Source organism: Oncorhynchus mykiss, chromosome 13 (assembly GCF_057628025.1).
Source record: "Oncorhynchus mykiss isolate SJ-2025 chromosome 13, ASM5762802v1, whole genome shotgun sequence".
Lineage (NCBI taxonomy): Eukaryota > Metazoa > Chordata > Actinopteri > Salmoniformes > Salmonidae > Oncorhynchus > Oncorhynchus mykiss.
The window spans coordinates 13,783,281-13,811,207 of record NC_143034.1 but is presented as its reverse complement, the minus strand read 5'-3'; the positions used below and the strand labels follow the sequence as shown (position 1 = coordinate 13,811,207).

At 49.2% G+C, this 27,927-nt stretch overlaps 1 protein-coding gene across 2 annotated transcripts; it reads left to right on the top strand.

Moving 5' to 3' along the window:
• The first annotated feature begins 1,939 nt into the window (after positions 1-1,939).
• rfx1b (regulatory factor X, 1b (influences HLA class II expression)) lies at positions 1,940-27,088 on the top strand. 2 transcript variants are annotated; one of them, XM_090195244.1, is made up of 17 exons: positions 1,940-2,118; positions 3,427-3,766; positions 8,721-8,824; positions 11,526-11,593; positions 13,188-13,431; positions 13,545-13,726; positions 16,411-16,530; positions 17,083-17,204; positions 19,590-19,708; positions 20,321-20,424; positions 20,551-20,702; positions 21,784-21,881; positions 22,077-22,226; positions 22,900-23,111; positions 25,472-25,625; positions 25,702-25,747; positions 25,851-27,088. In XM_090195244.1, exons 2-17 carry the CDS (start codon positions 3,460-3,462, stop codon positions 26,009-26,011), a joined length of 2,343 nt encoding a protein of 780 aa, XP_090051370.1. In that variant the 5' UTR covers positions 1,940-2,118; positions 3,427-3,459; the 3' UTR covers positions 26,012-27,088. The 2 variants fall into 2 exon arrangements, with proteins under 2 accessions (XP_090051370.1, XP_090051371.1); XM_090195245.1 differs by lacking the exons at positions 22,900-23,111; positions 25,472-25,625; positions 25,702-25,747; positions 25,851-27,088 and adding an exon at positions 22,406-22,525.
• Positions 27,089-27,927: the final 839 nt, after the last annotated feature.

Sequence of the window (27,927 nt, the reverse complement as noted above, 5' to 3'; positions counted from 1 at the left end):
CTGGCCACTTTAAGGAATGGAACATTAGTCACTTTAATAATGTTGACATATCTGGCATTACTCATCTCATATGTATATACTGTATTCTATACTATTCTACGGTATCTCATTCACTTAATAATGTCTACATATCTAGTTTTAATCATCTCATATGTATATACTGTATTCTATACTATTCTACTGTATCTTAGTTTCTCTCTGACATCACTCGTCCATATGTATATAGTCTTAATTCATTCCTACTTACATGTGTGTGTATTTGGGTATATGTTGTGTAATTTGTTAGATATTACTTGTTAGATTTTACTGTACTGTCGGAGCTAGAAGCACAAGAATTTCGCTACAAACGCAATAACATCTGCTAATCACATGTATGTGACCAATAATATTTGATTTGATTTACTGCAGGGGTTCTCCATTTTTTGGGGCCAGGGATCCCTTTTGGAATAGCAAATTCTTCAGGGACCCCTCTTTAGCCGGGGTAGGCTGTCATTGTAAATAAGAATTTGTTCTTATTAACTGACTTGCCTAGTTAAATAAAGGTTAAATAAAATAAAAATAAACAAATAATTAAAACACAACTCGAGTGTGATTAAAATAGCCTACAAGGAGTTGTACTCTGATGTTTGCTTCCTGCAGTAGGCTACATGGCTGGGCCAATCAAGGCGTTGTACTCTGATGTTTGCTTCCTGCAGTAGGCTACATGGCTGGGCCAATCAAGGAGTTGTACTCTGATGTTTGCTTCCTGCAGTAGGCTACATGGCTGGGCCAATCAAGGCGTTGTACTCTGATGTTTGCTTCCTGCAGTAGGCTACATGGCTGGGCCAATCAAGGAGTTGTACTCTGATGTTTGCTTCCTGCAGTAGGCTACATGGCTGGGCCAATCAAGGAGTTGTACTCTGATGTTTGCTTCCTGCAGTAGGCTACATGGCTGGGCCAATCAAGGAGTTGTACTCTGATGTTTGCTTCCTGCAGTAGGCTACATGGCTGGGCCAATCAAGGAGTTGTACTCTGATGTTTGCTTCCTGCAGTAGGCTACATGGCTGGGCCAATCAAGGCGTTGTACTCTGATGTTTGCTTCCTGCAGTAGGCTTCATGGCTGGGCCAATCAAGGAGTTGTACTCTGATGTTTGCTTCCTGCAGTAGGCTACATGGCTGGGCCAATCAAGGAGTTGTACTCTGATGTTTGCTTCCTGCAGTAGGCTACATGGCTGGACCAATCAAGTCTTGGGCCCTAGGGAAAACACATTTAAAAGGTCTCCTGTTGGCATGGGATAATGTTCTGCTATTCTACACATTTTACCACGAGGCAGAAAAAACTTTTCATTTTTAAAGCATAAATTACAGTGCATTGTATTTATTATTTTTATATATTTTTTAAATATATTTTGAGATCTTTCTGAGATCTTTCCTAACCCTAACCCTGCAGTACCTCCGCAGATCCCTTAATGCATATGATAAATTGCTAAATTGTAAATGTAGAGCAATAATCATTTGATTGGAATAATTTGACTGACAGCGATCCAACCACTATGAGATCCAGGATCATGGCTAGAAAGGAACCATCTTTTGTCAAATTAACGTTCAAAGTAGTTTTTTTGTTGTTGCATTCTAGCTAACCCTAATCCCTTTCCTAACCTTAACCTGATTATCCTAACCTGCTACGTTAATTATCCGAACCTGCTGTGTAAATTCTCATAACCTGCTACGAAAAGTCAAATCTGACGTTAATTTGACAAAAGCTGGATCCATTCTAGCCATTACCCCGAGGAAATGGGAGAACCAGGGTGTTTTCCTATTACTTTTAGTGGGTAGTGAAAGTGATTGATAGACAGAGATTGACAGCCAATCGGTTGATAGAAAAATGATTGACATAAACATGCTCCAATGACATGACGACAAATGAGTGACATCGCCCCAAAATTGTCCAATCAAAGTTAAGAAGAGGGCGGGATAAAGACGGGTGGGTAGCAACAGTTGCCCGGGTGAGGACGAGGCGCCATAGTCACGGTAGTCGTGGCGACAAGAACCAAGCAACGAGAATCAACAACAACAACCAGAATCATTAAGAAACAAACTTTAACACCAAAGCCAGGAATATTCCAGTGGGAATTTGAGGTGAATAAGCAACACCTTTTATTAAACCGTCGTCTGATGTTTATGTCTGAATAATTTTGTTCAGTTGTTTAACGTTGTATTGCTTTAATCTAGCGTTAAAATGCACTAGCGTGGCAGAGATGGAATAGCACTGGTCCCAGCTAGTTGCTCACCGCTTTCCAAACGCAGACGGTTGTTATGACGATGTCAAATCTGTTATAGGAATACAAAATGGCGGGTGTTGTAATATGAGAATCTTGTACTTTTAGTTGTTCGAAATGTTTTGTTCGCAAAGCTTTTAACATGAAAAATAATTGTTAAACTTAGTGAACGAGGCATACTTGTCACATGTTCACAGATACTTTTGATTAGAAAATCACTTTAGATTTTCGAACTTTTTTTCAAATCTAATTGCAAAACAGACATATGTGCCAGTGTGTGTAAACTGAAGCATAGAAACGAATGTGTCATGACGTTGACTGTTATTTTATAGTTGTGAAAAAGTTTTCTCTAGTAAAAGTGATCGTCATGCCCGTACTGTGCAATGTGTGCCAGATCTCATGCTCTGCCGTCCTCGCGGTGGCTGTCACGCAGGGAGGGGAAGGTGGGTTGAGCCTATGGGTGGGATTGACATTACCTGAAGCCAATGGAGAAGCAATATTTAGACGCATACACCAATGGCAACTGGAGAAAATATTATATGATATGCTTGTAGAGAAGGAGCAAGGTGCGTTTCCTGTGTGCTGTCGCTATCAGAACGTGTGTGTGTACGTGTGTGTTCAGGAATCCTCACGTGGTATATTATACTAGTGGAAACTTCTCATTATCAAATGTATGGCATAGTTAAAGGGTCTATATGTAATATTTTCATGGGATATAACTATGATATAACTATGATAATAGTTTGTCAGAGCTCACACCTCAGTGCTTTAGATCAGGGGTTCCCAAACTCAGTCCTGGGTCCTAGAACGACACAACTGATTCAAGTACCCAACTCATCATCAAGCTTTGATCATTTGAATCTGCTGTTTAGTGCTATGGACAAAAAAAACTTGCACTTGGGGAGGTTTTTGCATCCAACAGGAAGAACCTTAGTGTGCCTCAGCCTCAGACAAAATACTCACTTCCACCCTGGTTTCTGTCCACCTTTGTCCGTGTGCTTTCACAAGAGGTGGCCTGAAGTGTGTTGAAAAAGGTTTGAAAGTGTGTTGGCACAATTCTACACATTGTGTGTGTGTGTGCGTGTGTGTGTGTGTGTGTGTGTGCGTGTGTGTGTGTGTGTGTGTGTGTGTGTGTCATAACCAACTCCTTCCCTTGTCCTTCCCCCAGAGTGGTGGTCTTGGTCCAGCCGTGGCGGTAGTCATGGCGACCCCAGGCTACACAGAAGAGCTCCAGCCGGCCCCCCAGCCCAACGCTGTCACCATAGCAACACAATCAGCCACGCCCTCCCGCTCCACGCCAACCCAGTTCAACCAGTCAGTGTCCATCGTCTCCACAGCCGGACAGGACAAACTTCCTGCTCAAGCCATGCCCACCAAGGCCCAGAAGACAGTGGTTCTTGCCGCTCCTTCTCAGACTCCATTTGTTACCGCGGAGATCCAGAGTTCTGCCGTTCAGCAGAGTAACGGACAGAGTTCCACACCGCAGTACATCGTAGTGACCGTTACAGGTGAGGCATTCTCACTCTCTCAGGTGAGAGTAGCTGACATGATGAAACAGGTCTATTCCACCACAGCCACACCACCACAGGACTACCGTTAGCTGCAGGACTACCGTTAGCTGGGCTGTAGGAGGGACATACTGGCACGCAGGACTACCGTTAGCTGGGCTGTAGGAGGGACATACTGGCACGCAGGACTACCGTTAGCTGCAGGACTACCGTTAGCTGGGCTGTAGGAGGGACATACTGGCACGCAGGACTACCGTTAGCTGGGCTGTAGGAGGGACATACTGGCATGTGGCCAACACCTTTCTGCTACTAATCTTGGAAACTCAGAACAACAATCTTGCTTAATTACATAGATGCTCGATTAAGTTCTGTCCACGAGAGATAATTCTACTACCTACCATCAGTAAGCCTGTTCGCTACCCAACAGTCTTTGGGGCAGATATACACAGGACGTTTGTATACGATTAAAAAATAATAATAATCCAGCGCTAGCTGTGCCACCAGAGACTCTGGGTTCAGCCCAGGCTCTGTCGTAACCGGCCGCGACCGGGAGGTCCGTGGGGCCTAGCGTCGTCCGGGTTAGGGAGGGTTCGGCCCAGGCTCTGTCGTAACCGGCCACGACCGGGAGGTCCGTGGGGCGACGCACAGTTGACCTAGCGTCTGTTTGGCCGGTAGGGAAATCCTTGTCTCATCGCGCACCAGCGACTCCATTGGCGGGCCGGGCGCAGTGCGCGCTAACCAAGGTTACCAGGTGCACGGTGTTTCCTCCGACACATTGGTGCGGCTGGCTTCCGGGTTGGAGGCGCGCTGTGTTAAGAAGCAGTGCGGCTTGGTTGGGTTGTGTATCGGAGGACGCATGACTTTCAACCTTCGTCTCTCCTGAGCCCGTACGGGAGTTGTAGCGATGAGACAAGATAGTAGCTACTAAACAATTGGATACAACAAAATTGGGGAGAAAAAGCGGTCAAATTCACAAAAAAAAATAATAATAATAATAATTTAAAAACACAATTCCACCACATGTGGATATACACTGCATTTAAAATCATTGAGGACAGCTCTATAACATTTGAACAATGTATTTCCATTGTAGGCCCACTGTAAAGCTGCCAGACTAGTTGACCAGCCATACTGTGTGTTGTGTGTAGTTTATTTGCATGGTGTCTATTAGTAGATTAGCAGCAGCAGCTAACCTGCCAGCCTGGCAGGGTGTTAGTATCAGGTAACACTAGTGAGGCCTGGCCTGCTCCACTCACACCACAGACACACACACTGGAGCTAGAGACAGATCTGTCTGTCTCTCTGTCTCTGTCTCTGTCTGACTCTCTCTGTCTGTCTGTCTGTCTCTGTCAGACTCTGTCTGTCTCTCTGTCTCTGTCTCTGTCTGACTCTCTCTGCCTGTCTGTCTGTCTCTGTCAGACTCTGTCTGTCTCAGTTTAATTCAAGGGGCTTTATTGTCATGGAAACATATGTTAGCATTGCTAAAGCAGGTGAAGTAGATAATAGACAATAACATTGAATGGATCATCATACTATATGAACAGTAATAAATCACAATAGTCAACATCTATCTCTGTCCACCCTCCCTCTCTTCCCTCCACCTTCCCTCCACCCTCCCTCTCTCCCCTCCACCCTCCCTCTCTTCCCTCCACCTTCCCTCCACCCTCCCTCTCTCCCCTCCACCCCTCCCTCTCTCTGTCCACCCTCCCTCTCTTCCCTCCACCTTCCCTCCACCCTCCCTCCCTCTCTCTCTCCGCCCCTCCCTCTCTCTGTCCACCCTCCCTCTCTCCCTCCACCCCTCCCTCTCTCCCCTCCACCCCTCCCTCTCTTCCCTCCACCTTCCCTCCACCCTCCCTCTCTCCCCTCCACCTTCCCTCTCTCTCTCCGCCCCTCCCTCTCTTCCCTCCACCCTCCCTCTCTCCCCTCCACCCTCCCTCTCTCCCCTCCACCCTCCCTCTCTCCCCTCCACCCTCCCTCTCTCCCCTCCACCTTCCCTCCACCCTTCCTCTCTCTCTCCGCCCCTCCCTCTCTTCCCTCCACCTTCCCACCACCCTCCCTCTCTCTCTCCGCCCCTCCCTCTCTTCCCTCCACCCTCCCTCTCTTCCCTCCACCTTCCCTCCACCCCTCCCTCTCTCCCCTCCACCCTCCCTCTCTTCCCTCCACCCTCCCTCTCTTCCCTTCACCCTCCCTCTCTCCCCTCCACCCTCCCTCTCTCCCCTCCCTCTCTTCCCTCCACCCCTCCCTCTCTTCCCTCCACCCCTCCCTCTCTCCCCTCCACCCCTCCCTCTCTCCCCTCCACCCTCCCTCTCTTCCCTCCACCCTCCCTCTCTTCCCCCTCCCTCTCTTCCCTCCACCCTCCTTCTCTTCCCTCCTTCTCTTCCCTCCACCCTCCTTCTCTTCCCTCCACCCTCCCTCTCTTCCCTCCACCCTCCTTCTCTTCCCTCCACCCTCCTTCTCTTCCCTCCACCCCTCCCTCTCTTCCCTCCACCCCTCCCTCTCTTCCCTCCACCCCTCCCTCTCTTCCCTCCACCCTTCCCTCCACCCCTCCCTCCCTCTCTCCCCTCCACCCCTCCCTCTCTCCCCTCCACCCCTCCCTCTCTCTCCTCACCTGATACCTGTGTTTATATGATGGGGGGATTGTTCCCTCCATCTAGGGAGATTAGCTGTCCAAGGCCTCCCTCTGCCTGCCTCATATATAAGGCTGGAGAGATGGCCATCCCTCTGTCCTCTCCATCTCTCTCTCGTCTGTCCTAAGAGCTATGTTCTACAGTAACTGCTGTTATAGTGTGGAGACAGAGTATGTTCTACAGTAACTGCTGTTATAGTGTGGAGACAGAGTATGTTCTACAGTAACTGCTGTTATAGTGTGGAGACAGAGTATGTTCTACAGTAACTGCTGTTATAGTGTGGAGACAGAGTATGTTCTACAGTAACTGCTGTTATAGTGTGGAGACAGAGTATGTTCTACAGTAACTGCTGTTATAGTGTGGAGACAGAGTATCGTGAGTACTGGTTTATTATGTGGATGTTGTTAATGATTTGATATTTGATGAAGTTGTAAACATAATCTCATGTTGTTTATCTTCCTCCCATCCGTCCTCTCTTCCTCCCGCTACTCTCTTTCTCTCTCTTCCTCCGTCCTCTCTTCCTCCCGCTACTCTCTTTCTCTCTCTTCCTCCGTCCTCACTTCCTCCCGCTACTCTCTTTCTCTCTCTTCCTCTGTCCTCTCTTCCTCCTGCTACTCTCTTTCTCTCTCTTCTTCTGTCCTCTCTTCCTCCCGCTACTCTCTTTCTCTCTCTTCCTCTGTCCTCTCTTCCTCCTGCTACTCTCTTTCTCTCTCTTCCTCTGTCCTCTCTTCCTCCTGCTACTCTCTTTCTCTCTCTTCCTCTGTCCTCTCTTCCTCCTGCTACTCTCTTTCTCTCTCTTCCTCCGTCCTCTCTTCCTCCCGCTACTCTCTTTCTCTCTCTTCCTCTGTCCTCTCTTCCTCCTGCTACTCTCTTTCTCTCTCTTCCTCTGTCCTCTCTTCCTCCTGCTACTCTCTTTCTCTCTCTTCCTCTGTCCTCTCTTCCTGCTACTCTCTTTCTCTCTCTTCCTCTGTCCTCTCTTCCTGCTACTCTCTTTCTCTATCTTCCTCTGTCCTCTCTTCCTCCTGCTACTCTCTTTCTCTCTCTTCCTCTGTCCTCTCTTCCTCCCGCTACTCTCTTTCTCTCTCTTCCTCTGTCCTCTCTTCCTGCTACTCTCTTTCTCTCTCTTCCTCTGTCCTCTCTTCCTCCTGCTACTCTCTTTCTCTCCCTCTGTCCTCTCTTCCTGCTACTCTCTTTCTCTCTCTTCCTCTGTCCTCTCTTCCTGCTACTCTCTTTCTCTCTCTTCCTCTGTCCTCTCTTCCTCCTGCTACTCTCTTTCTCTCCCTCTGTCCTCTCTTCCTGCTACTCTCTTTCTCTCTCTTCCTCTGTCCTCTCTTCCTGCTACTCTCTTTCTCTCTCTTCCTCCGTCCTCTCTTCCTGCTACTCTCTTTCTCTCCCTCTGTCCTCTCCTCCTGCTACTCTCTTTCTCTCTCTTCCTCCCGCTACTTTCTTTCTCTCTCTTCCTCTGTCCTCTCTTCCTCCTGCTACTCTCTTTCTCTCTCTTCCTCTGTCCTCTCTTCCTCCTGCTACTCTCTTTCTCTCTCTTCCTCTGTCCTCTCTTCCTCCTGCTACTCTCTTTCTCTCTCTTCCTCCGTCCTCTCTTCCTGCTACTCTATCTTTCTCTCTCTTCCTCCATCCTCTCTTCCCGCTACTCTCTTTCTCTCTCTTCCTCCGTCCTCTCTTCCTGCTACTCTCTTTCTCTCTCTTCCTCCGTCCTCTCTTCCCGCTACTCTCTTTCTCTCTCTTCCTCCGTCCTCTCTTCCTGCTACTCTCTTTCTCTCCCTCCGTCCTCTCTTCCCGCTACTCTCTTTCTCTCTCTTCCTCCGTCCTCTCTTCCTGCTACTCTCTTTCTCTCTCTATTTTAATTTACTGTGTTCCACCGATCCTCTCTCTCTCGCTCATCTTGTCTCTCTCTCTCTCGCTCATCTCGTCTCTCTCTCGTCTCTCTCTCTCTCTGTGTCTGTCTGTTTCTCTCTTTTCTTTCTCCATCTGTCTGTCTCTCTCTCCTCCCTCCCTCTCTCCTCCCTCCCTCTCTCCATCTCTCCTCCCTCCCTCGCTCCATCTCTTCCTCTCTCCTCCCTCCCTCTATCCATCTCTTCCTCTCTCCATCTCTTCCTCTCTCCTCCCTCCCTCTCCATCTCTTTCTCTCTCCTCCCTCCCTCTCTCCATCTCTCCTCCCTCCCTCTCTTCCTCTCTCCTCCCTCCCTCTCTCCATCTCTCCTCCCTCCCTCTCTCCATCTCTTCCTCTCTCCTCCCTCCCTCTCTCCATCTCTTCCTCTCTCCTCCCTCCCTCTATCCATCTCTTCCTCTCTCCTTCTCTCTCTCCATAGATGGCTCTCTCCATTCTAGTGACAGTGTATCAGACTCCAGTCCTCCAGTAGTAGTGGTTCAGACAGGGGTCTCCACCCAGGTAGTACAGCAGACCACCCAACAGGTACGCTACACATACACCTGCACGTACACACACCAGACGCACACCAGACGCACACCAGACGCACACCAGACGCACACCAGACGCACACCAGACGCACACCAGACGCACACCAGACGCACACCTGACGCACACCTGACGCACACCTGACGCACACCTGACGCCCACCAGACGCACACCTGACGCACACCAGACGCACACCAGACGCACAGAGTGCGAGTGGTTCAGACATTGTCACCAACACCCAAGAGTGGAAGACAGCACAATGTCAACAACCTATAGTCTATACACATCACACAGGGGGTATTACACACACACTCACTTACACACACCTGACCCCCCCCCCCCCGAGACAGTATCAGTAAAAATCAGTAATAGATGTAACGTTGCCCCACCTACAGAGCCTGCATGCAAGTCAGAGAGAGAGGGGGATGTAAGAGAGAGAGAGATACCGAGAGAGAGAGAGAGAGAAACAGAGAGATGGAGAGAGAGAGAGAGAAACGGAGAGATGGAGAGAGAGAGAAACAGAGAGATGAAGAGAGAGAGAGAAACAGAGAGATGGGGAGAGAGAGAGAGAAACAGAGATGGAGAGAGAGAGAAACAGAGAGATGGAGAGAGAGAGAAACAGAGAGATGGAGAGAGAGAGAGAGAAACAGAGAGATGGAGAGAGAGAGAAACAGAGAGATGGAGAGAGAGAGAGAGAAACAGAGAGATGGAGAGAGAGAGAAACAGAGAGATGGAGAGAGAGAGAAACAGAGATGGAGAGAGAGAGAGAGAGAGAAACAGAGAGATGGAGAGAGAGAGAGATGGAGAGAGAGAGAAACAGAGAGATGGAGAGAGAGAGAAACAGAGAGATGGAGAGAGAGAGAAACAGAGAGATGGAGAAAGAGAGAAACAGAGAGATGGAGAGAGAGAAACAGAGAGATGGAGAGAGAGAGAGAAACAGAGAGATGGAGAGAGAGAGAGAGAAACAGAGAGATGGAGAGAGAGAGAGAAACAGAGAGATGGAGAGAGAGAGAAACAGAGATGGAGAGAGAGAGAGAGAAACAGAGATGGAGAGAGAGAGAGAGAAACAGAGATGGAGAGAGAGAGAAACAGATGGAGAGAGAGATGGAGAGAGAGAGAGATGGAGAGAGAGAAACAGAGAGATGGAGAGAGAGCGAAACAGAGAGATGGAGAGAGAGAGAAACAGAGATGGAGAGAGAGAAAGAGAGAAACAGAGAGATGGAGAGAGAAACAGAGAGATGGAGAGAGAAACAGAGAGATGGAGAGAGAGAGAGAGAGAAACAGAGAGATGGAGAGAGAGAGAGAAACGGAGAGATGGAGAGAGAGAGAAACAGAGAGATGGAGAGAGAGAGAGAAATGGAGAGATGGAGAGAAAGAAACAGAGAGATGGAGAGAGAGAAACAGAGAGATGGAGAGAGAGAGAGAGAAACAGAGAGATGGAGAGAGAGAGAGAGAGAAACAGAGAGATGGAGAGAGAGAGAGAGAGAGAAACAGAGAGATGGAGAGAGAGAGAGAGAGAAACAGAGAGATGGAGAGAGAGAGAGAGAGAAACAGAGAGATGGAGAGAGAGAGAGAGAGAAACAGAGAGATGGAGAGAGAGAGAAACAGAGAGATGGATAGAAACAGAGATATGATAGAGCGAGAGAGAGAAGAGGCACCAGTGGAAGACAGACAGCGAGAGGGATATCCCTCATTCCCATCTCCAAAAGCAGCCCTTCCCTCCTCTCTTCCTTCTCTCCTTCCCTCCTCTCTTCCCTCTCCTTCCCTCTCTCCTTCCCTTCTCTCTTCCCTCTCCTTCCCTCTCTCCTTCCCTTCTCTCTTCCTTCTCTCCTTCCCTCCTCTCTTCCCTCTCCTTCCCTCTCTCCTTCCCTTCTCTCTTCCCTCTCTCCTTCCCTCTGTCTTGTTCCACCTCATGATGCTCTACACGTTAGCTGCAACACTCAGAGTAGGAGAGGGAGAGAGGAGAGGGAAGGGAGGGAGGAGGGGATACAGGAGGGGAGGAAGGGGAGGGAAGGAGAATGGGAGGGAGGAGGGGATACAGGAGGGGAGGAAGGAGAAGGGAGGGAGGAGGGGATACAAGAGGGGAGGAAGGGAGGAGAGGGAAGGGAGGGAGGGAGGAGGGGATACAGGAGGGGAGGAAGGGGAGAGAGTGAGGGAGGGAGATAGTTGGGGTGGAGAGGAGTGATAGGGCGAAGGTTTCTGTAAGAGAAGGAGGGAGGAGAGGGAAGGGAGGGAGGAGGGGATACAGGAGGAGAGGGAAGGGAGGGAGGAGGGGATACAGGAGGGGAGGAAGGGGAGAGAGTGATGGAGGGAGATAGTTGGGGTGGAGAGGAGTGATAGGGCGAAGGTTTCTGAAAGAGAAGGAGGGAGGAGAGGGAAGGGAGGGAGGAGGGGAGGAAGGGGAGAGAGTGAGGGAGGGAGATAGTTGGGGTGGAGAGGAGTGATAGGGTGAAGGTTTCTGAAAGAGAAGGAGGGAGGGAGGGAGGGAGGTAGTTGGGGTGGAGAGGAGTGATAGGGTGAAGGTTTCTGAAAGAGAAGGAGGGAGGGAGGGAGGGAGGGAGGGAGGTAGTTGGGGTGGAGAGGAGTGATAGGGTGAAGGTTTCTGAAAGAGAAGGAGGGAGGGAGAGCGTGATAGAGAAGAGAGATGTTCATATGAATTCCCCTGAGACTATTAAATTAGTTACTGGTTTCTCTGTAGGTGCAGCAGCAGGTTTACTCCAGTCAGTATGTGGAGGGAGAGGACTCTTCTTACACCACCTCTACCATGTGAGTAGTACGTACGTACACACACACACACACACACACACACACACACACACACTTCATACCATGGAGACATGTTCTATATATCGTTTTACATATTTGTATTATTTTTGCTCTCCTTCCCATCTCTCCTTCTGTCTCTTCTTCTCTCCCTCTGTCTCTCTCCTTCCCATCTCCCTCTGTCTCTTCTTCTCTCCCTCTGTCTCTCTCCTTCCCATCTCCCTCTGTCTCTCTCTCTCCCTCTGTCTCTCTCCTTCCCATCTCCCTGTCTCTCTGTCTGTCTCTCTCCTTCTGTCTCTCCTTCTCTCTCTCCTTCTGTCTCTCCTTCTCTGTCTCTCCCTCTCTGTCTCTCTCTCTCTCTCCCTCTGTCCGCCTCTCTCCTTCTCTGTCTCTCCTTCTGTCTCTCCTTCTCTGTCTCTCCTTCTCTCTCTCCTTCTGTCTCCTTCTCTGTCTCTCCTTCTCTCTCTCCTTCTGTCTCTCCTTCTGTCTCTCCCTCTCTCTCTCTCTCCTTCTCTGTCTCTCCTCTCTCTCCTTCTGTCTCTCCTTCTGTCTCTCCTTCTTTCTCTCTCCTCTGTCTCTCCTTCTCTGTCTCTCCCTCTCTGTCTCTGTCTCTCTCCTTCTCTGTCTCTCCTTCTCTCTCTCTCCTTCTGTCTCTCTCCTGTCTCTCCTTCTCTGTCTCTCCCTCTCTCCCTCTGTCTGTCTCTCCTTCTCTGTCTCTCCTTCTCTGTCTCTCCTTCTCTGTCTCTCCTTGTCTGTCTCTCTCCTTCTGTCTCTCCTTCTGTCTCCTTCTGTCTCTCCTTCTCTCTCTCCTTCTGTCTCTCCTTCTGTCTCTCCCTCTCTCTCTCTCTCCTTCTCTGTCTCTCCTCTCTCTCCTTCTGTCTCTCCTTCTGTCTCTCCTTCTGTCTCTCCTTCTCTCTCTCTCCTGTCTCTCCTTCTCTGTCTCTCCTTCTCTGTCTCTCCCTCTGTTTGTCTCTCTCCTTCTCTGTCTCTCCCTCTCTGTCTCTGTCTCTCTCCTTCTCTGTCTCTCCTTCTCTGTCTCTCCTTGTCTGTCTCTCTCCTGTCTCTCCTTCTGTCTCTCCCTCTCTCCCTCTGTCTGTCTCTCCTTCTCTGTCTCTCCTTCTCTGTCTCTCCTTCTGTCTCTCCTTCTGTCTCTCCTTCTCTGTCTCTCCCTCTCTCCCTCTGTCTGTCTCTCTCCTTCTCTGTCTCTCCCTCTGTCTCTCCCTCTGTCTCTCCCTCTGTCTCTCCTTCTCTGTCTCTCCTTCTCTGTCTCTCCCTCTCTCTCTCTCTCTCCCACTGTCTGTCTGTCTCTCCCTCTGTCTGTCTGTCTGTCTCTCTCTCTCTCTCCCTCTGTCTGTCTGTCTCTCCCTCTGTCTGTCTCTCTCTCTCGCTCTGTCTGTCTCTGTCTGTCTCTCTCTCTCTCCCTCTGTCTGTCTGTCTCTCTCTCTGTCTATCTCTCTCTCTGTCTCTCTGTCTCTCCCTCTCTGTCTCTCCCTCTGTCTTTCTCCCTCTCTGTCTCTCCCTCTGTCTCTCCCTCTGTCTCTCCCTCGGTCTCTCTGTCTGTCTCTCTGTCTCTGTCCCTCTCTGTCTCTCCCTCCAGTCGTTCTGGCAGCTACCCGTACTCCGACTCCCCCCTCTACTCCCAGACCCCTCCCTCTTCCTCCTCTTCCTACTACGAGTCCACGCCCACCTCGGGGTCACAGGTCACTAACTCCGTGACTTCACAGTCGGTCTCCGTCACCGCGGCAACGGGAGGAGGTGGGAGTGGTTACGTCATCCAGGGCGGATACGTATTGGGCGGTGGGGACTACTCCAGTCACAACACCAGAGCAGCCCCCGCCGCAGTGAGTAGGGGGTGTGTGTGTGTGTGTGTGTGTGTGAATAGTAACACCACTACTGTTTGTGCATGTTGATTTGGACAAATCCCTCTAGTCTTCAGCTCTCCCTCCCCCTCCAGGTACAGTGGCTGCTGGATAACTACGAGGGTGCAGAGGGGGTCAGTCTGCCTCGCTGTACCCTCTACTGCCACTACCTCTTACACTGTCAGGATCACAAGCTAGAACCTGTCAACGCTGCCTCCTTCGGCAAACTCATCAGATCTGTCTTCATGGGGCTGAGGACCAGACGCCTGGGCACACGGTATGTACACTATACACTATATAACACACGGTATGTACACTATACACTATATAACACATGGTATGTACACTATACACACCTCTATATAACACACGGTATGTACACTATACACACATCTATATAACACACGGTATGTACACTATACACACATCTATATAACACACGGTATGTACACTGTATATATACACACATCTATATAACACACGGTATGTACACTATACACACATCTATATAACACACGGTATGTACACTATACACACATCTATATAACACACGGTATGTACACTGTACACACATCTATATAACACACGGTATGTACACTATACACTATATAACACACGGTATGTACACTATACACACATCTATATAACACACGGTATGTACACTATACACACATCTATATAACACACGGTATGTACACTATACACACATCTACATAACACACGGTATGTACACTGTATATATACACACATCTATATAACACACGGTATGTACACTATACACACATCTATATAACACACGTGCCTACAGTTGAAGTCAGAAGTTTACATATACCTTAGCAAAATACATTTAAACTCAGTTTTTCACAATTCCTGACATTTAATCAGAGTAAAAATTACCTGTTTTAGGTCAGTTAGGGTCACCACTTTATTTTAAGAATGTGAATTGTCAGAATAATAGTAGAGAGAATGATTTATTTCAGATTTGATTTCTTTCATCATATTCCCAGTGGGTCAGAAGTTTACTTGGTAGCATTAGTACTTGGTAGCATTAGTACTTGGTAGCATTAGTACTTGGTAGCATTAGTACTTGGTAGCATTAGTACGTGGTAGCATTAGTACGTGGTAGCATTAGTACGTGGTAGCATTAGTACTTGGTAGCATTAGTACTTGGTAGCATTGCCTTTAAATTGTTTAACTTGGGTCAAATGTTTCGGTCCATTCCTGCTGACAGAGCTGGTGTAACTGAGTCAGGTTTGTAGACCTCCTTGCTCGCACACGCTTTTTCAGTTCTGCCCACAAATGTTCTGTAGGATTGAGGTCAGGGCTTTGTGATGACCACTCCAATACCTTGACTTTGTTGTCCTTTAGCCATTTTGCCACAACTTTGGAAGTATGCTTGGGGTCATTGTCCATTTGGAAGACCCATTTACGACCAAGTTTTAACTTCCTGCCTGACTGATTTCTTGAGATGTTGCTTCAATATATCCACATCATTTTCCAACCTCATGATGTCATCTATTTTGTGAAGTGCACCAGTCCCTCCTGCAGCAAAGCACCCCCACAACATGATGCTGCCACCTCCATGCTTCACGGTTGGGATGGTGTTCTTCGGCTTGCAAGCCTCCCCCTTTTAACTCCAAACATAACGATGGTCGTTATGGCCAAACAGTTCTATTTTTGTTTCATCAGACCAGAGGACATTTCTCCAAAAAGTACAATCTTTGTCCCCATGTGCAGTTGCAAACTGTAGTCTGGCTTTTTTTATGGTGGTTTTGGAGCAGTGGCTTCTTCCTTGCTGAGCGGCCTTTCAGGTTATGTCGATATAGGACTTGTTTTACTGTGGATATAGATACTTTTGTACCTGTTTCCTCCAGCATCTTCACAAGGTCCTTTGCTGTTGTTCTGGGATTGATTTGCACTTTTTGCACCAAAGTACGTTCATCTCTAGGAGACAGAACGCGTCTCCTTCCTGAGCGGTATGACGGCTGCGTGGTCCCATGGTGTTTATACCTGCGTACTATTGTTTGTACAGATGAACGTGGTACCTTCAGGCATTTGGAAATTGCTCCCAAGGATCAACCAGACTTGTGGAGGTCTACAATTTTTTTTCTGAGGTCTTGATGGTCTTTGATTTCCCATGATGTCAAGCAAAGAGGCACTGAGTTTGAAGGTAGGCCATGAAATACATCCACAGGTACACCTCCAAATGACTCAAATTATGTCAATTAGCCTATCAGAGGCTTCTAAAGCCATGACATCATTTCCAAGCTGTTTAACGGCACAGTCAACTTAGTGTATGTAAACTTCTGACCCACTGGAATTGTAATACAGTGAATTATAAGTGAAATATTCTGTCTGTAAACAATTGCTGGAAAAATGACTTGTGTCATGCACAAAGTAGATGTCCTAACCGACTTGCCAAAACTATAGTTTGTTAACAGTCAACCTCAATCTACCTACCTCATCCCCATATTGTTTTTATTTACTTTTCTGCTATTTTGCACACCAGTATCTCTACTTACACACCATCATCTACTCATCCATCACTCCAGTGTTAATCTGATAATTATAATTTCTTCGCTACTGTGGCCTATTTATTGCCTTACTTCCTCACGCCATTTGCACACACTGTATATAGACTGTCTTTTTGTTCTACTGTATTATTGACTGTATGTTTGTTTACTCCATGTGTAACTGTGTTGTTTGTGTCACACTGCATTGCTTTATCTTGGCCAGGTCACAGTTGTAAATGAGAACTTGTTCTCAACTGGCCTCCCTGGTTAAATAAAGGGGAAATAACATTTTTAGACATTTGTGGAGTTGTTGAAAAAAAGTGTTTTAATGACTCCAACCTAAGTGTATGTAAACGTCTGACTTCAGCTGTATATAACACACCTGTTCCCTAGTGGCAGAGGCAGCTCCTGTAATGTCATGTAATAATCAGATGCCTGTGTGTCTCAGAGGGAACTCCAAGTACCACTACTATGGTCTTCGTATCAAGGCCACCTCCTCTCTGCTCCGTCTGATAGACGACCACCAGCACCTCGCCTTGAGACAGCAGCCCTTCTCTCAGAAAAACAGGTAGGGGGGTGTCTCTCTCTTCCTGTCTCTCTCTCTCTTCCTGTCTCTCTCTCTCTCCTTGTCTCTCTGTCTCTTCCTGTCTCTCTGTCTCTTCCTGTCTCTCTCTTCTTGTCTCTCTGTCTCTTCTTGTCTCTCTGTCTCTTCCTGTCTCTCTGTCTCTTCCTGTCTCTCTGTCTCTTCCTGTCTCTCTGTCTCTTCCTGTCTCCCTGTCTCTCTGTCTCTTCCTGTCTCTCTCTCTCTCTTCCTGTCTCTCTCTCTTCCTGTCTCTCTGTCTCTTCCTGTCTCTCTGTCTCTTCCTGTCTCTCTGTCTCTTCCTGTCTCTCTGTCTCTTCCTGTCTCTGTCTCTTCCTGTCTCTCTCTCTCTCTTCTTGTCTCTCTGTCTCTTCCTGTCTCTCTGTCTCTTCCTGTCTCTCTCTCTCTCTCTCTCTCTCTCTCTCTCTCTCTCTCTTCCTGTCTCTCTCTCTCTCTCTTCCTCTCTCTCTCTCTCTCTTGCTGTCTCTCGCTCTCTCTTCCTGTCTCTCTCTCTCTTTTGACAGCTGTTCTGTCCAATAGGGTAAAGCCGGTTCTGAAGGTGGAGGGCATGTCCAATGGGATGTCTCTGGGGGCGGGGCAGCAGCAGGGGGCGGGGCTCAGTGACATCTCAGCTCAAGTGCAACAATACCAGCAGTTCCTGGGTGAGTGGACAGGGACTAGGTTCACACACACAAACACACACACACACACACACAGAGGAGCGGAATAGCCTATCATCTGTCAGACAGCTCGAGAGCTGTCTAAAAGATGGTACTGGAGTGTAACGTGCTGGGGGGTAACGTGCTGGGGTGTGACGTGCTGGGGGGTAACGTACTGGGGTGTGACGTGCTGGGGTGTAACGTGCTGGGGTGAGACGTGCTGGGGTGAGACGTGCTGGGGGGTAACGTGCTGGGGGGTAACGTGCTGTGGTGAGACGTGCTGGGGGGTAACGTGCTGGGGGGTAACGTGCTGGGGTGTAACGTGCTGGGGTGTAACGTGCTGGGGTGTAACGTGCTGGGGGGTAACGCGCTGGGGGGTAACGCGCTGGGGGGTAACGCGCTGGGGGGTAACGCGCTGGGGTGTAACGCGCTGGGGTGTAACGCGCTGGGGTGTAACGCGCTGGGGTGTAACGCGCTGGGGTGTAACGCGCTGGGGTGTGACGCGCTGGGGTGAGACGCGCTGGGGGGTGACGCGCTGGGGGGTGACGCGCTGGGGGGTGACGCGCTGGGGGGTGACGTGCTGGGGGTGACGTGCTGGGGTGAGACGTTACTGGGGGGTAACGCGCTGGGGTGTAACGCGCTGGGGTGTAACGCGCTGGGGTGTAACGCGCTGGGGTGAGACGCGCTGGGGGGTGACGCGCTGGGGGGTGACGCGCTGGGGGGTGACGTGCTGGGGGGTGACGTGCTGGGGGTGACGTGCTGGGGTGAGACGTTACTGGGGGGTAACGCGCTGGGGGGTGACGCGCTGGGGGGTGACGCGCTGGGGGGTGACGTGCTGGGGGGTGACGTGCTGGGGGGTGACGTGCTGGGGGGTGACGTGCTGGGGGGTAACGTGCTGGGGGGTGACGTGCTGGGGGGTGACGTGCTGGGGGGTGACGTGCTGGGGGGTAACGTGCTGGGGGGTAACGTGCTGGGGGGTAACGTGCTGGGTTTTAGTCAACGCAGGCAGGCTGTCAGCAAGTCACACACCACTTTGCACCAGAATTGTTTGAAACCTTTGACTTTACTTCAAACAGAGGCATGTCTTGCCTTACTTCAAAGTAGCCTTGTCAAAATCAATCTATAGGAACGTGGAGGCAATTATTTTATAAAGACTCCCTGATGCCGTTAACCAGCATGTCTCTCCTGTTCTATTGATTTTCACACCAACTTTCTTCTGTTGCCCAGAAGTCAAAGCCACCATCCTAGTCGTATTATCATCCCGTCCTAGTCGTGTTATCATCCCATCCTAGTCGTGTTTTCATCCCATCATAGTCGTATTATCATCCTAGTCGTATTATCATCCCATCCTAGTCGTATTATCATCCCATCCTAGTCGTATTATCATCCCATCCTAGTCGTGTTATCATCCATCCTAGTCGTATTTTCATCCCATCATAGTCGTATTATCATCCCATCCTAGTCGTATTATCATCCCATCCTAGTCGTGTTATCATCCATCCTAGTCGTATTTTCATCCCATCCTAGTCGTATTATCATCCCATCCTAGTCGTATTATCATCCCACCCTAGTCGTGTTATCATCCATCCTAGTCGTATTTTCATCCCATCATAGTCGTATTATCATCCTAGTCGTATTATCATCCCATCCTAGTCGTATTATCATCCCGTCCTAGTCGTATTATCATCCCATCCTAGTCGTATTATCATCCCATCCTAGTCGTGTTATCATCCATCCTAGTCGTATTTTCATCCCATCATAGTCGTATTATCATCCCATCCTAGTCGTATTATCATCCCATCCTAGTCGTGTTATCATCCATCCTAGTCGTATTTTCATCCCATCCTAGTCGTATTTTCATCCCATCCTAGTCGTATTATCATCCCATCCTAGTCGTATTATCATCCCATCCTAGTCGTATTATCATCCCATCCTAGTCGTATTATCATCCTAGTTGCTATTAGATTTCTCCTCCTAGTTCCTAACACATATGGAACGGCTGGGATCAGGTGCTCTGTTTAGAAAGGTGTTTTCTGATCTGCTTCATTACAGGAGTTGTCCAATTAGAGGCGAGAGCCTTTTGACTGGACGATGACAGGCCTGCTAGTGTTGCGTGTTTCCATTAACAGGTCTTTGTATGTGTAGTATCTCCTGTTGGTCATTTTACTGTTCAACCGTTTGTCGACCGGTTAACGAGGGTCGGTTAGTCGGCAGAAGAATTTACCGAAATGTGCAACCCACACACACACACGTAGTAACAAGAATGTCTCCGTATGTAAATAATGGCATAAACAATGCTAGTAAACATACTAAAGCAATGTGAAGCACACAGATCAACACATTGTAAATCATCGACAACACAGCAATGTAACCGTTGTTGTTGTCCAGACGCGTCGCGGGCGCTGCCTGAGTTCCCAGAGTTGGATCTGCAGGACAGACCTCTTCCTGATGGGATCGTTCCAGAACACATCGCTGCCTTCCAACAGCTCTACAGGGAACACTGTGAGGTAAACAGTCCACTACGCACTGCTGGCTTGTGGCAGTCTTGTGGCAGTCTTATGAAGTGTTGTGCCTATTATGTAGGGCTATGTCTGTCTTGATTCCACTAGCGATAACGATGATGAGTTGAGATGTAGAATCAGGTGATTTAGTTCCAGGACCAGGGTTGGGAAACGGTGTGTTAGTCTATTGTAGTGTAATGAAAATGTATGACAATCTTGTGTGGTGTTTATCTCAGCCTAATGTAGTGCTATCTCTGTCTAATGTAGTGCTATCTCTGTCTAATGTAGTGCTTTGTCTGTCTTATGTATTGCTATCTCTGTCTAATGTAGTGCTTTGTCTGTCTTATGTAGTGCTTTGTCTGTCTTATGTATTGTTATCTCTGTCTAATGTAGTACTTTGTCAGTCTAATGTATTGCTATCTCTGTCTAATGTAGTGCTTTGTCAGCCTAATGTAGTGCTTTGTCTGTCTAATGTATTGCTATCTCTGTCTAGTGTAGTGCTTTGTCAATGTAGGTCTATGTCCAGTTATGTGGGTCAAATGTCATGTTATGACTTTCTATGTCAGACAAATGTAGTGTTTTATCATTCTTACGTAGAGCTATGTCATGTCTGTGCAGGCCATTCTGGATGTGATGGTGAACCTGCAGTTCACTCTGGTGGAGACGCTGTGGAAAACCTTTTGGAGGTTCAGCGAGAGCATCGACGCAGACACACTCGGCGTGTGAGTGAAACACACACACGTTCTACATGTCACACATTACAACACACACAATCTAACAACGTGTGTGTGTGTGTGTGTGTGTGTGTGTGTGTGTGTGTGTGTGTGTGTGTGTGTGCCTGCCTCCAGTCATGGTGAGTCAGAGGAGCGTCTACCTAAGTGGTACCTGGTGGTGCTGTGTAAGTACCAGCCAGTTGTTCACTGGACCAGAGACTGTGACAACACACTGTACCAGACCCTGGTGGAGATCCTCATCCCTGACGTATTACGACCCATCCCCAGTGAGTTATGACACATGACATTAGATCTACACAACATGACGTTAGGTCTACACAACATGACGTTAGGTCTACACAACATGACATTAGAGCTACACAACATGACATTAGAGCTACACAACATGACGTTAGAGCTACACAACATGACATTAGAGCTACACAACATGACATTAGGTCTACATGCCATTAGATCTACACAACATGACATTAGAGCTACATACATGCCATTAGGGACACATAACTTGGCATTATGGCTACATAACATGACAGAGCTGCACAACATGACATTAGAGCTACATAACTTGACATTAGAGCTACATAACATGCCATTAGAGCTACACAATATGCCATCAGAACTACACAACATGCCATCAGAGCTACACAACATGCCATCAGAGCTACACAACATGCCATTAGAGCTACACAACATGCCATTAGAGCTACACAACATGCCATTAGAGCCACATAACTTGACATTATAGCTACAAAACATGACAGAGCTGCACAACATGACATTAGAGCCACATAACTTGACATTAGAGCTACATAACATGACAGAGCTGCCCAACATGCCGTTAGAGCTACACAACATGCCGTTAGAGCTACACAACATGCCGTTAGAGCTGCACAACATGACATTAGAGCCACATAACTTGACATTAGAGCTACATAACATGACAGAGCTGCCCAACATGCCGTTAGAGCTACACAACATGCCATTAGAGCTACACAACATGCCATTAGAGCTACACAACATGCCATTAGAGCTACACAACATGCCATTAGAGCTACACAACATGCCATTAGAGCTACACAACATGCCATTAGAGCTACACAACATGCCGTTAGAGCTACACAACATGACATTACAGCTACATAACATGACAGCTACATAACATGCCATTAGAGCTACACAACATGCCATTAGAGCTACACAACATGCCATTAGAGCTACACAACATGCCATTAGAGCTACACAACATGCCGTTAGAGCTACACAACATGACATCTAAAACATATGACTAGCTACTTTTCTCTCTCATCTCTAATCATCTCCCTCCCCATCTCTCTGTCTCTCTGTCAGGTGCCTTAACTCAAGCTATCCGTAACTTTGCCAAGAGTCTAGAGAGCTGGCTGACAAGCGCCATGATGAACATACCAGAGGAGATGGTCCGCATGAAGGTGTGATCTCTCACACACACACACACACACACACACACACACACACACACACACACACACACACACACACACACACACACACACAATACAAATACTCTTCCACAAAACTACATTCCCTCTCCCCCGTCTCCCCCTCCTCTCCTCCTCTCTCCCGTCTCCCTCTCCTCCCCTCCGTCTCCCTCTCTTCCCCTCCAGGTGATGTGTGCGGGGGCGTTTGCCCAGACGCTGCGTCGCTACACCAGTCTAAACCACCTGGCCCAGGCAGCCAGGGCCGTCCTCCAGAACACCGCCCAGATCAATCAGATGCTGAGTGACCTCAACAGAGTTGACTTCACTAACGTGCAGGTACGTCTGTCTGGATACCTTCTAACCACTACCTCTCTCTGTCTGGATACCTTCTAACCACTACCTCTCTCTCTCTGTCTGGATACATTCTAACCACTACCTCTCTCTCTCTGTCTGGATACCTTCTAACCACTACCTCTCTCTCCACCCTATACTCCTGTCTCTCTCTCCCCCTGTAGGAACAGGCGTCGTGGGTGTGTGGTTGTGAGGATGGTGTGATCCTATACTCCTGTCTCTCTCTCCCTCCTGTAGGAACAGGCGTCGTGGTTGTGAGGATGGTGTGATCCTATACTCCTGTCTCTCTCTCCCCCCTGTAGGAACAGGCGTCGTGGTTGTGAGGATGGTGTGATCCTATACTCCTGTCTCTCTCTCCCCCCTGTAGGAACAGGCGTCGTGGGTGTGTGGTTGTGAGGATGGTGTGATCCTATACTCCTGTCTCTCTCTCCCCCCTGTAGGAACAGGCGTCGTGGGTGTGTGGTTGTGAGGATGGTGTGATCCTATACTCCTGTCTCTCTCTCCCCCCTGTAGGAACAGGCGTCGTGGGTGTGTGGTTGTGAGGATGGTGTGATCCTATACTCCTGTCTCTCTCTCCCCCTGTAGGAACAGGCGTCGTGGGTGTGTGGTTGTGAGGATGGTGTGATCCTATACTCCTGTCTCTCTCTCCCCCCTGTAGGAACAGGCGTCGTGGGTGTGTGGTTGTGAGGATGGTGTGATCCAGAGGTTGGAGCAGGACTTCAAGCAGACGTTACAACAACATAACTCTCTGGAGCAGTGGGCTGCCTGGCTGGACGGCGTGGTCTCCCAGGTCCTAAAGCCCTACCCACACAGCCCAGCAGCCTTCCCTCAGGCTGCCAAGCTCTTCCTGCTGCGGTGGAGCTTCTACAGGTGAGAGAAGAGGATGTTTTGAAGTCAGAGAAAGTGAACATCAAAGGCTCTTTGATTTGAATGTTTCCCCTCCTCTTCTTGTCCCTCCCCCCTCCCTGACTCTCTCTACCCCCCCAGTTCCATGGTGATTAGATACCTGACTCTCTCTACCCCCCCCCCTCCCCCCTCCCTGACTCTCTCTACCCCCCCAGTTCCATGGTGATTAGATACCTGACTCTCTCTACCCCCCCCCTCCCCCCTCCCTGACTCTCTCTACCCCCCCAGTTCCATGGTGATTAGAGACCTGACTCTCTCTACCCCCCCCTCCCCCCTCCCTGACTCTCTCTACCCCCCCAGTTCCATGGTGATTAGAGACCTGACTCTCTCTACCCCCCCTCCCCCCTCCCTGACTCTCTCTACCCCCCCCCCCCCAGTTCCATGGTGATTAGAGACCTGACTCTCTCTACCCCCCCCCTCCCCCCTCCCTGACTCTCTCTACCCCCCCCCCAGTTCCATGGTGATTAGAGACCTGACTCTCTCTATCCCCCCCGCTCCCTGACTCTCTCTACCCCCCCAGTTCCATGGTGATTAGAGACCTGACTCTCTCTACCCCCCCCTCCCCCCTCCCTGACTCTCTCTACCCCCCCCCAGTTCCATGGTGATTAGAGACCTGACTCTCTCTACCCCCCCCGCTCCCTGACTCTCTCTACCCCCCCAGTTCCATGGTGATTAGAGACCTGACTCTCTCTACCCCCCCTCCCCCCTCCCTGACTCTCTCTACCCCCCCTCCCCCCTCCCTGACTCTCTCTACCCCCCCAGTTCCATGGTGATTAGAGACCTGACTCTCTCTACCCCCCCCAGTTCCATGGTGATTACAGACCTGACTCTCTCTACCCCCCCCCCCTCCCCCCTCCCTGACTCTCTCTACCCCCCCCTCCCCCCTCCCTGACTCTCTCTACCCCCCCCCAGTTCCATGGTGATTAGAGACCTGACTCTCTCTACCCCCCCTCCCCCCTCCCTGACTCTCTCTACCCCCCCCCTCCCCCCTCCCTGACTCTCTCTACCCCCCCCAGTTCCATGGTGATTAGAGACCTGTCTCTCTCTACCCCCCCAGTTCCATGGTGATTAGAGACCTGTCTCTCTCTACCCCCCCAGTTCCATGGTGATTAGAGACCTGGCTCTCTCTACCCCCCCAGTTCCATGGTGATTAGAGACCTGACTCTCTCTACCCCCCCAGTTCCATGGTGATTAGAGACTTGTCTCTCTCTACGCCCCCCAGTTCCATGGTGATAAGAGACCGGACTCTCTCTACCCCCCCAGTTCCATGGTGATTAGAAACCTGACTCTCTCTACCCCCCCAGTTCCATGGTGATTAGAGACCTGTCTCTCTCTACCCTCCCAGTTCCATGGTGATTAGAGACCTGTCTCCCCTCCCAGTTCCATGGTGATTAGAGACCTGACTCTCTCTACCCCCCCAGTTCCATGGTGATTAGAGACCTGTCTCCCCCCCCCCCCCAGTTCCATGGTGATTAGAGACCTGTCTCTCTCTACCCCCCCAGTTCCATGGTGATTAGAGACCTGTCTCTCTCTACCCCCCCAGTTCCATGGTGATTAGAGACCTGTCTTTCTCTACCCCCCCAGTTCCATGGTGATTAGAGACCTGTCTCTCTCTACCCCCCCAGTTCCATGGTGATTAGAGACCTGACTCTCTCTACCCCCCCAGTTCCATGGTGATTAGAGACCTGTCTCTCTCTACCCCCCCAGTTCCATGGTGATTAGAGACCTGACTCTCTCTACCCCCCCAGTTCCATGGTGATTAGAGACCTGTCTCTCTCTACCCCCCCAAACCATGGTGATTAGAGACCTGACTCTCTCTACCCCCCCAGTTCCATGGTGATTAGAGACCTGTCTTTCTCTACCCCCCCAGTTCCATGGTGATTAGAGACCTATCTCTCTCTACCCCCCCAGTTCCATGGTGATTAGAGACCTGTCTCTCTCTACCCCCCCAGTCCCATGGTGATTAGAGACCTGACTCTCTCTACCCCCCCCCCAGTTCCATGGTGATTAGAGACCTGTCCCCCCCCCCCAGTTCCATGGTGATTAGAGACCTGTCTTTCTCTACCCCCCCAGTTCCATGGTGATTAGAGACCTATCTCTCTCTACCCCCCCAGTTCCATGGTGATTAGAGACCTGTCTCTCTCTACCCCCCCAGTTCCATGGTGATTAGAGACCTGACTCTCTCTACCCCCCCAGTTCCATGGTGATTAGAGACCTGTCTCTCTCTACCCCCCCCCCCCCAGTTCCATGGTGATTAGAGACCTGACTCTCTCTACCCCCCAGTTCCATGGTGATTAGAGACCTGTCTCTCTCTACCCTCCCAGTTCCATGGTGATTAGAGACCTGACTCTGCGTAGTGCTGCCAGCTTCGGATCCTTCCACCTGATCAGACTGTTGTATGATGAGTACATGTACTACCTGGTAGAACACAGAGTGGCCCAGGCTAAAGGAGAGACACCCATCGCTGTCATGGGAGAGGTACACACACACACACACACACATAAACACACATACCGACACACACGATGCACTGCTGATCGTCTCTCTCTCTCAGTTTGCCAGTGTGGGCAGGAGTCTGAACTGTCAGGACCCTGATAAAGGTAATGTCTCACCCTACAACCCTTCACATCTTCCACATCTCTAATAATGTGGCCGCAATAAACCTGTAAACGGTTAATATATCTGTGTGTGTGTGTGTCTCAGATGAGGAAGAGGATGAGGAGGAGAGTGATGAAGAGGGGGTAGAGATGACCGTGCCGTCTAACGCCGCTGGTCTGGGAGAGGGGGAGGAGTCACTGGAGCCGCCCGTCAAGCTAGCCAGGACTGACCCCCGGGGACTGTTCAATACCACACACACAGAGTGACTCACACACACCCAACACACACACACACCCTCAACAACACACACACACACCCTCAACAACACACTCATCCTTTGCCTTAATGATAGTTTGCTATGAGCCCGTTTGTGATCCCAATGCCATTAAGTTCCTTATCTGTTCCTGCAACCTCACACACCCTGTCTGTCTGCACCTTGATCTCTTGTGTGTGTGTGTGTGTGTGTGTGTGTGTGTGTGTGTGTAAGCAAAGGAGAGGTTTCACTGCTTACCTTTTCATCTCTTTTAGTTATCATGGTTCCTCATTGTTCCTCATCACCTTCATTGTGACATCAGAGACGGTGACCTCTTCACTAGACACACTGGTCCTTCATTGTGACATCAGAGACGGTGACCTCCTCACTAGACACACTGGTCCTTCATTGTGACATCAGAGACGGTCACTAGACACACTGGTCCTTCATTGTGACATCAGAGACGGTCACTAGACACACTGGTCCTTCATTGTGACATCAGAGACGGTGACCTCCTCACTAGACACACTGGTCCTTCATTGTGACATCAGAGACGGTCACTAGACACACTGGTCCTTCATTGTGACATCAGAGACGGTCACTAGACACACTGGTCCTTCATTGTGACATCAGAGACAGTGACCTCCTCACTAGACAGGGTAACAGTCTGTTCCAGATTTGACCAACCTATCCCACTAATTAACATTACCACTAGTTTGGCAACTTGTTGTTGGCTGCAGAAACAGTCTTGTAGGAATACCGTGGCTGAGATTCAATCTGAGGTGTGTTGTAGCACCCTGAACATTTAAAGGTAATATCTGACTGAGCCGACATGCAACATTTACCGTGAACACGCTGAGGAACACTGCCTTTAAATGGGGCACTGTCAACAGAGGTCTACAACGTACCTCTGACTGAGCCGACATGCAACACTTACCGTGAACACGTTGAGGAACACTGCCTTTAAATGGGGCACTGTCAACAGAGGTCTACAACGTACCTCTGACTGAGCCGACATGCAACATTTACCGTGAACACGCTGAGGAACACTGCCTTTAAATGGGGCACTGTCAACAGAGGTCTACAACGTACCTCTGACTGAATCCCTTCCTATATGTCCCTGTCAAAAGTTTGGACACTCATTCCAGGGTTTTTCTTTATTTGTACTATGTTCTACATTGTAGAATAATAGTGAAGACATCAAACCTATGAAATAACACGTATGGAATCATGTAGTAACCCAAAATATATATATTTGAGATTCTTCAAAGTTGCCACCCTTTGCCTTGATGACAGCTTTGTCTTCATTATTATTCTACAATGTAGAAAATAGTATAAATAAAGAAAAACCCTGGAATGAGTAGGCGTGTCCAAACTTTTGATTGGTTCTGTGTGAGTCAGTCAACCTGCATGGCTACAACCTTCTCTGTCCTCACCTTACCCACCCACTGTCCTGACTGCCATAGAGAGAGATTTACTGCGTTTGCCCGAGCCAGGTGTAGAGTTGAAACAGCTGCCGGTCTTCAGTCCTGATGATGTTCGCTGACCTCTTAGACAACCACTTAGTGTGTCCCAAACGGCATCCTATCGGTACTTCAACAGGGCACCATTTAGTGGACGGCTCATCAAAGATTCTAAGTATGAATATGTTAATAGCCCTCCGTGAACTGAGACTGAAGGGGTCTTGGATTGAATTGATCAGTCAGACGCTCTAACAGTGGTGTCCTGATGTGGTGTAGAGGACGGGGGGTGTAGTTCCATACAGGGCAGCATTAACTGTAACAGTGGTGTCCTGATGTGGTGTAGAGGATGGGGGGTGTAGTTCCATACAGGGCAGCATTAACATTAACTGTAACAGTGGTGTCCTGATGTGGTGTAGAGGATGAGGGGTGTAGTTCCATACAGGGCAGCATTAACTGTAACAGTGGT

What these genes read in the sequence shown, in the direction of transcription:
- rfx1b (XM_090195244.1), top strand. Translation starts at nt 3,460, where the DNA reads ATGGCGACCCCAGGCTACACAGAAGAGCTCCAGCCGGCCCCCCAGCCC. An exon ending in ACAATACCAGCAGTTCCTGG is followed by an intron (nt 17,205 to 19,589) that starts GTGAGTGGACAG and finishes GTTGTTGTCCAG; the next exon opens with ACGCGTCGCGGGCGCTGCCT. An exon ending in AGGAGATGGTCCGCATGAAG is followed by an intron (nt 21,882 to 22,076) that starts GTGTGATCTCTC and finishes CTTCCCCTCCAG; the next exon opens with GTGATGTGTGCGGGGGCGTT.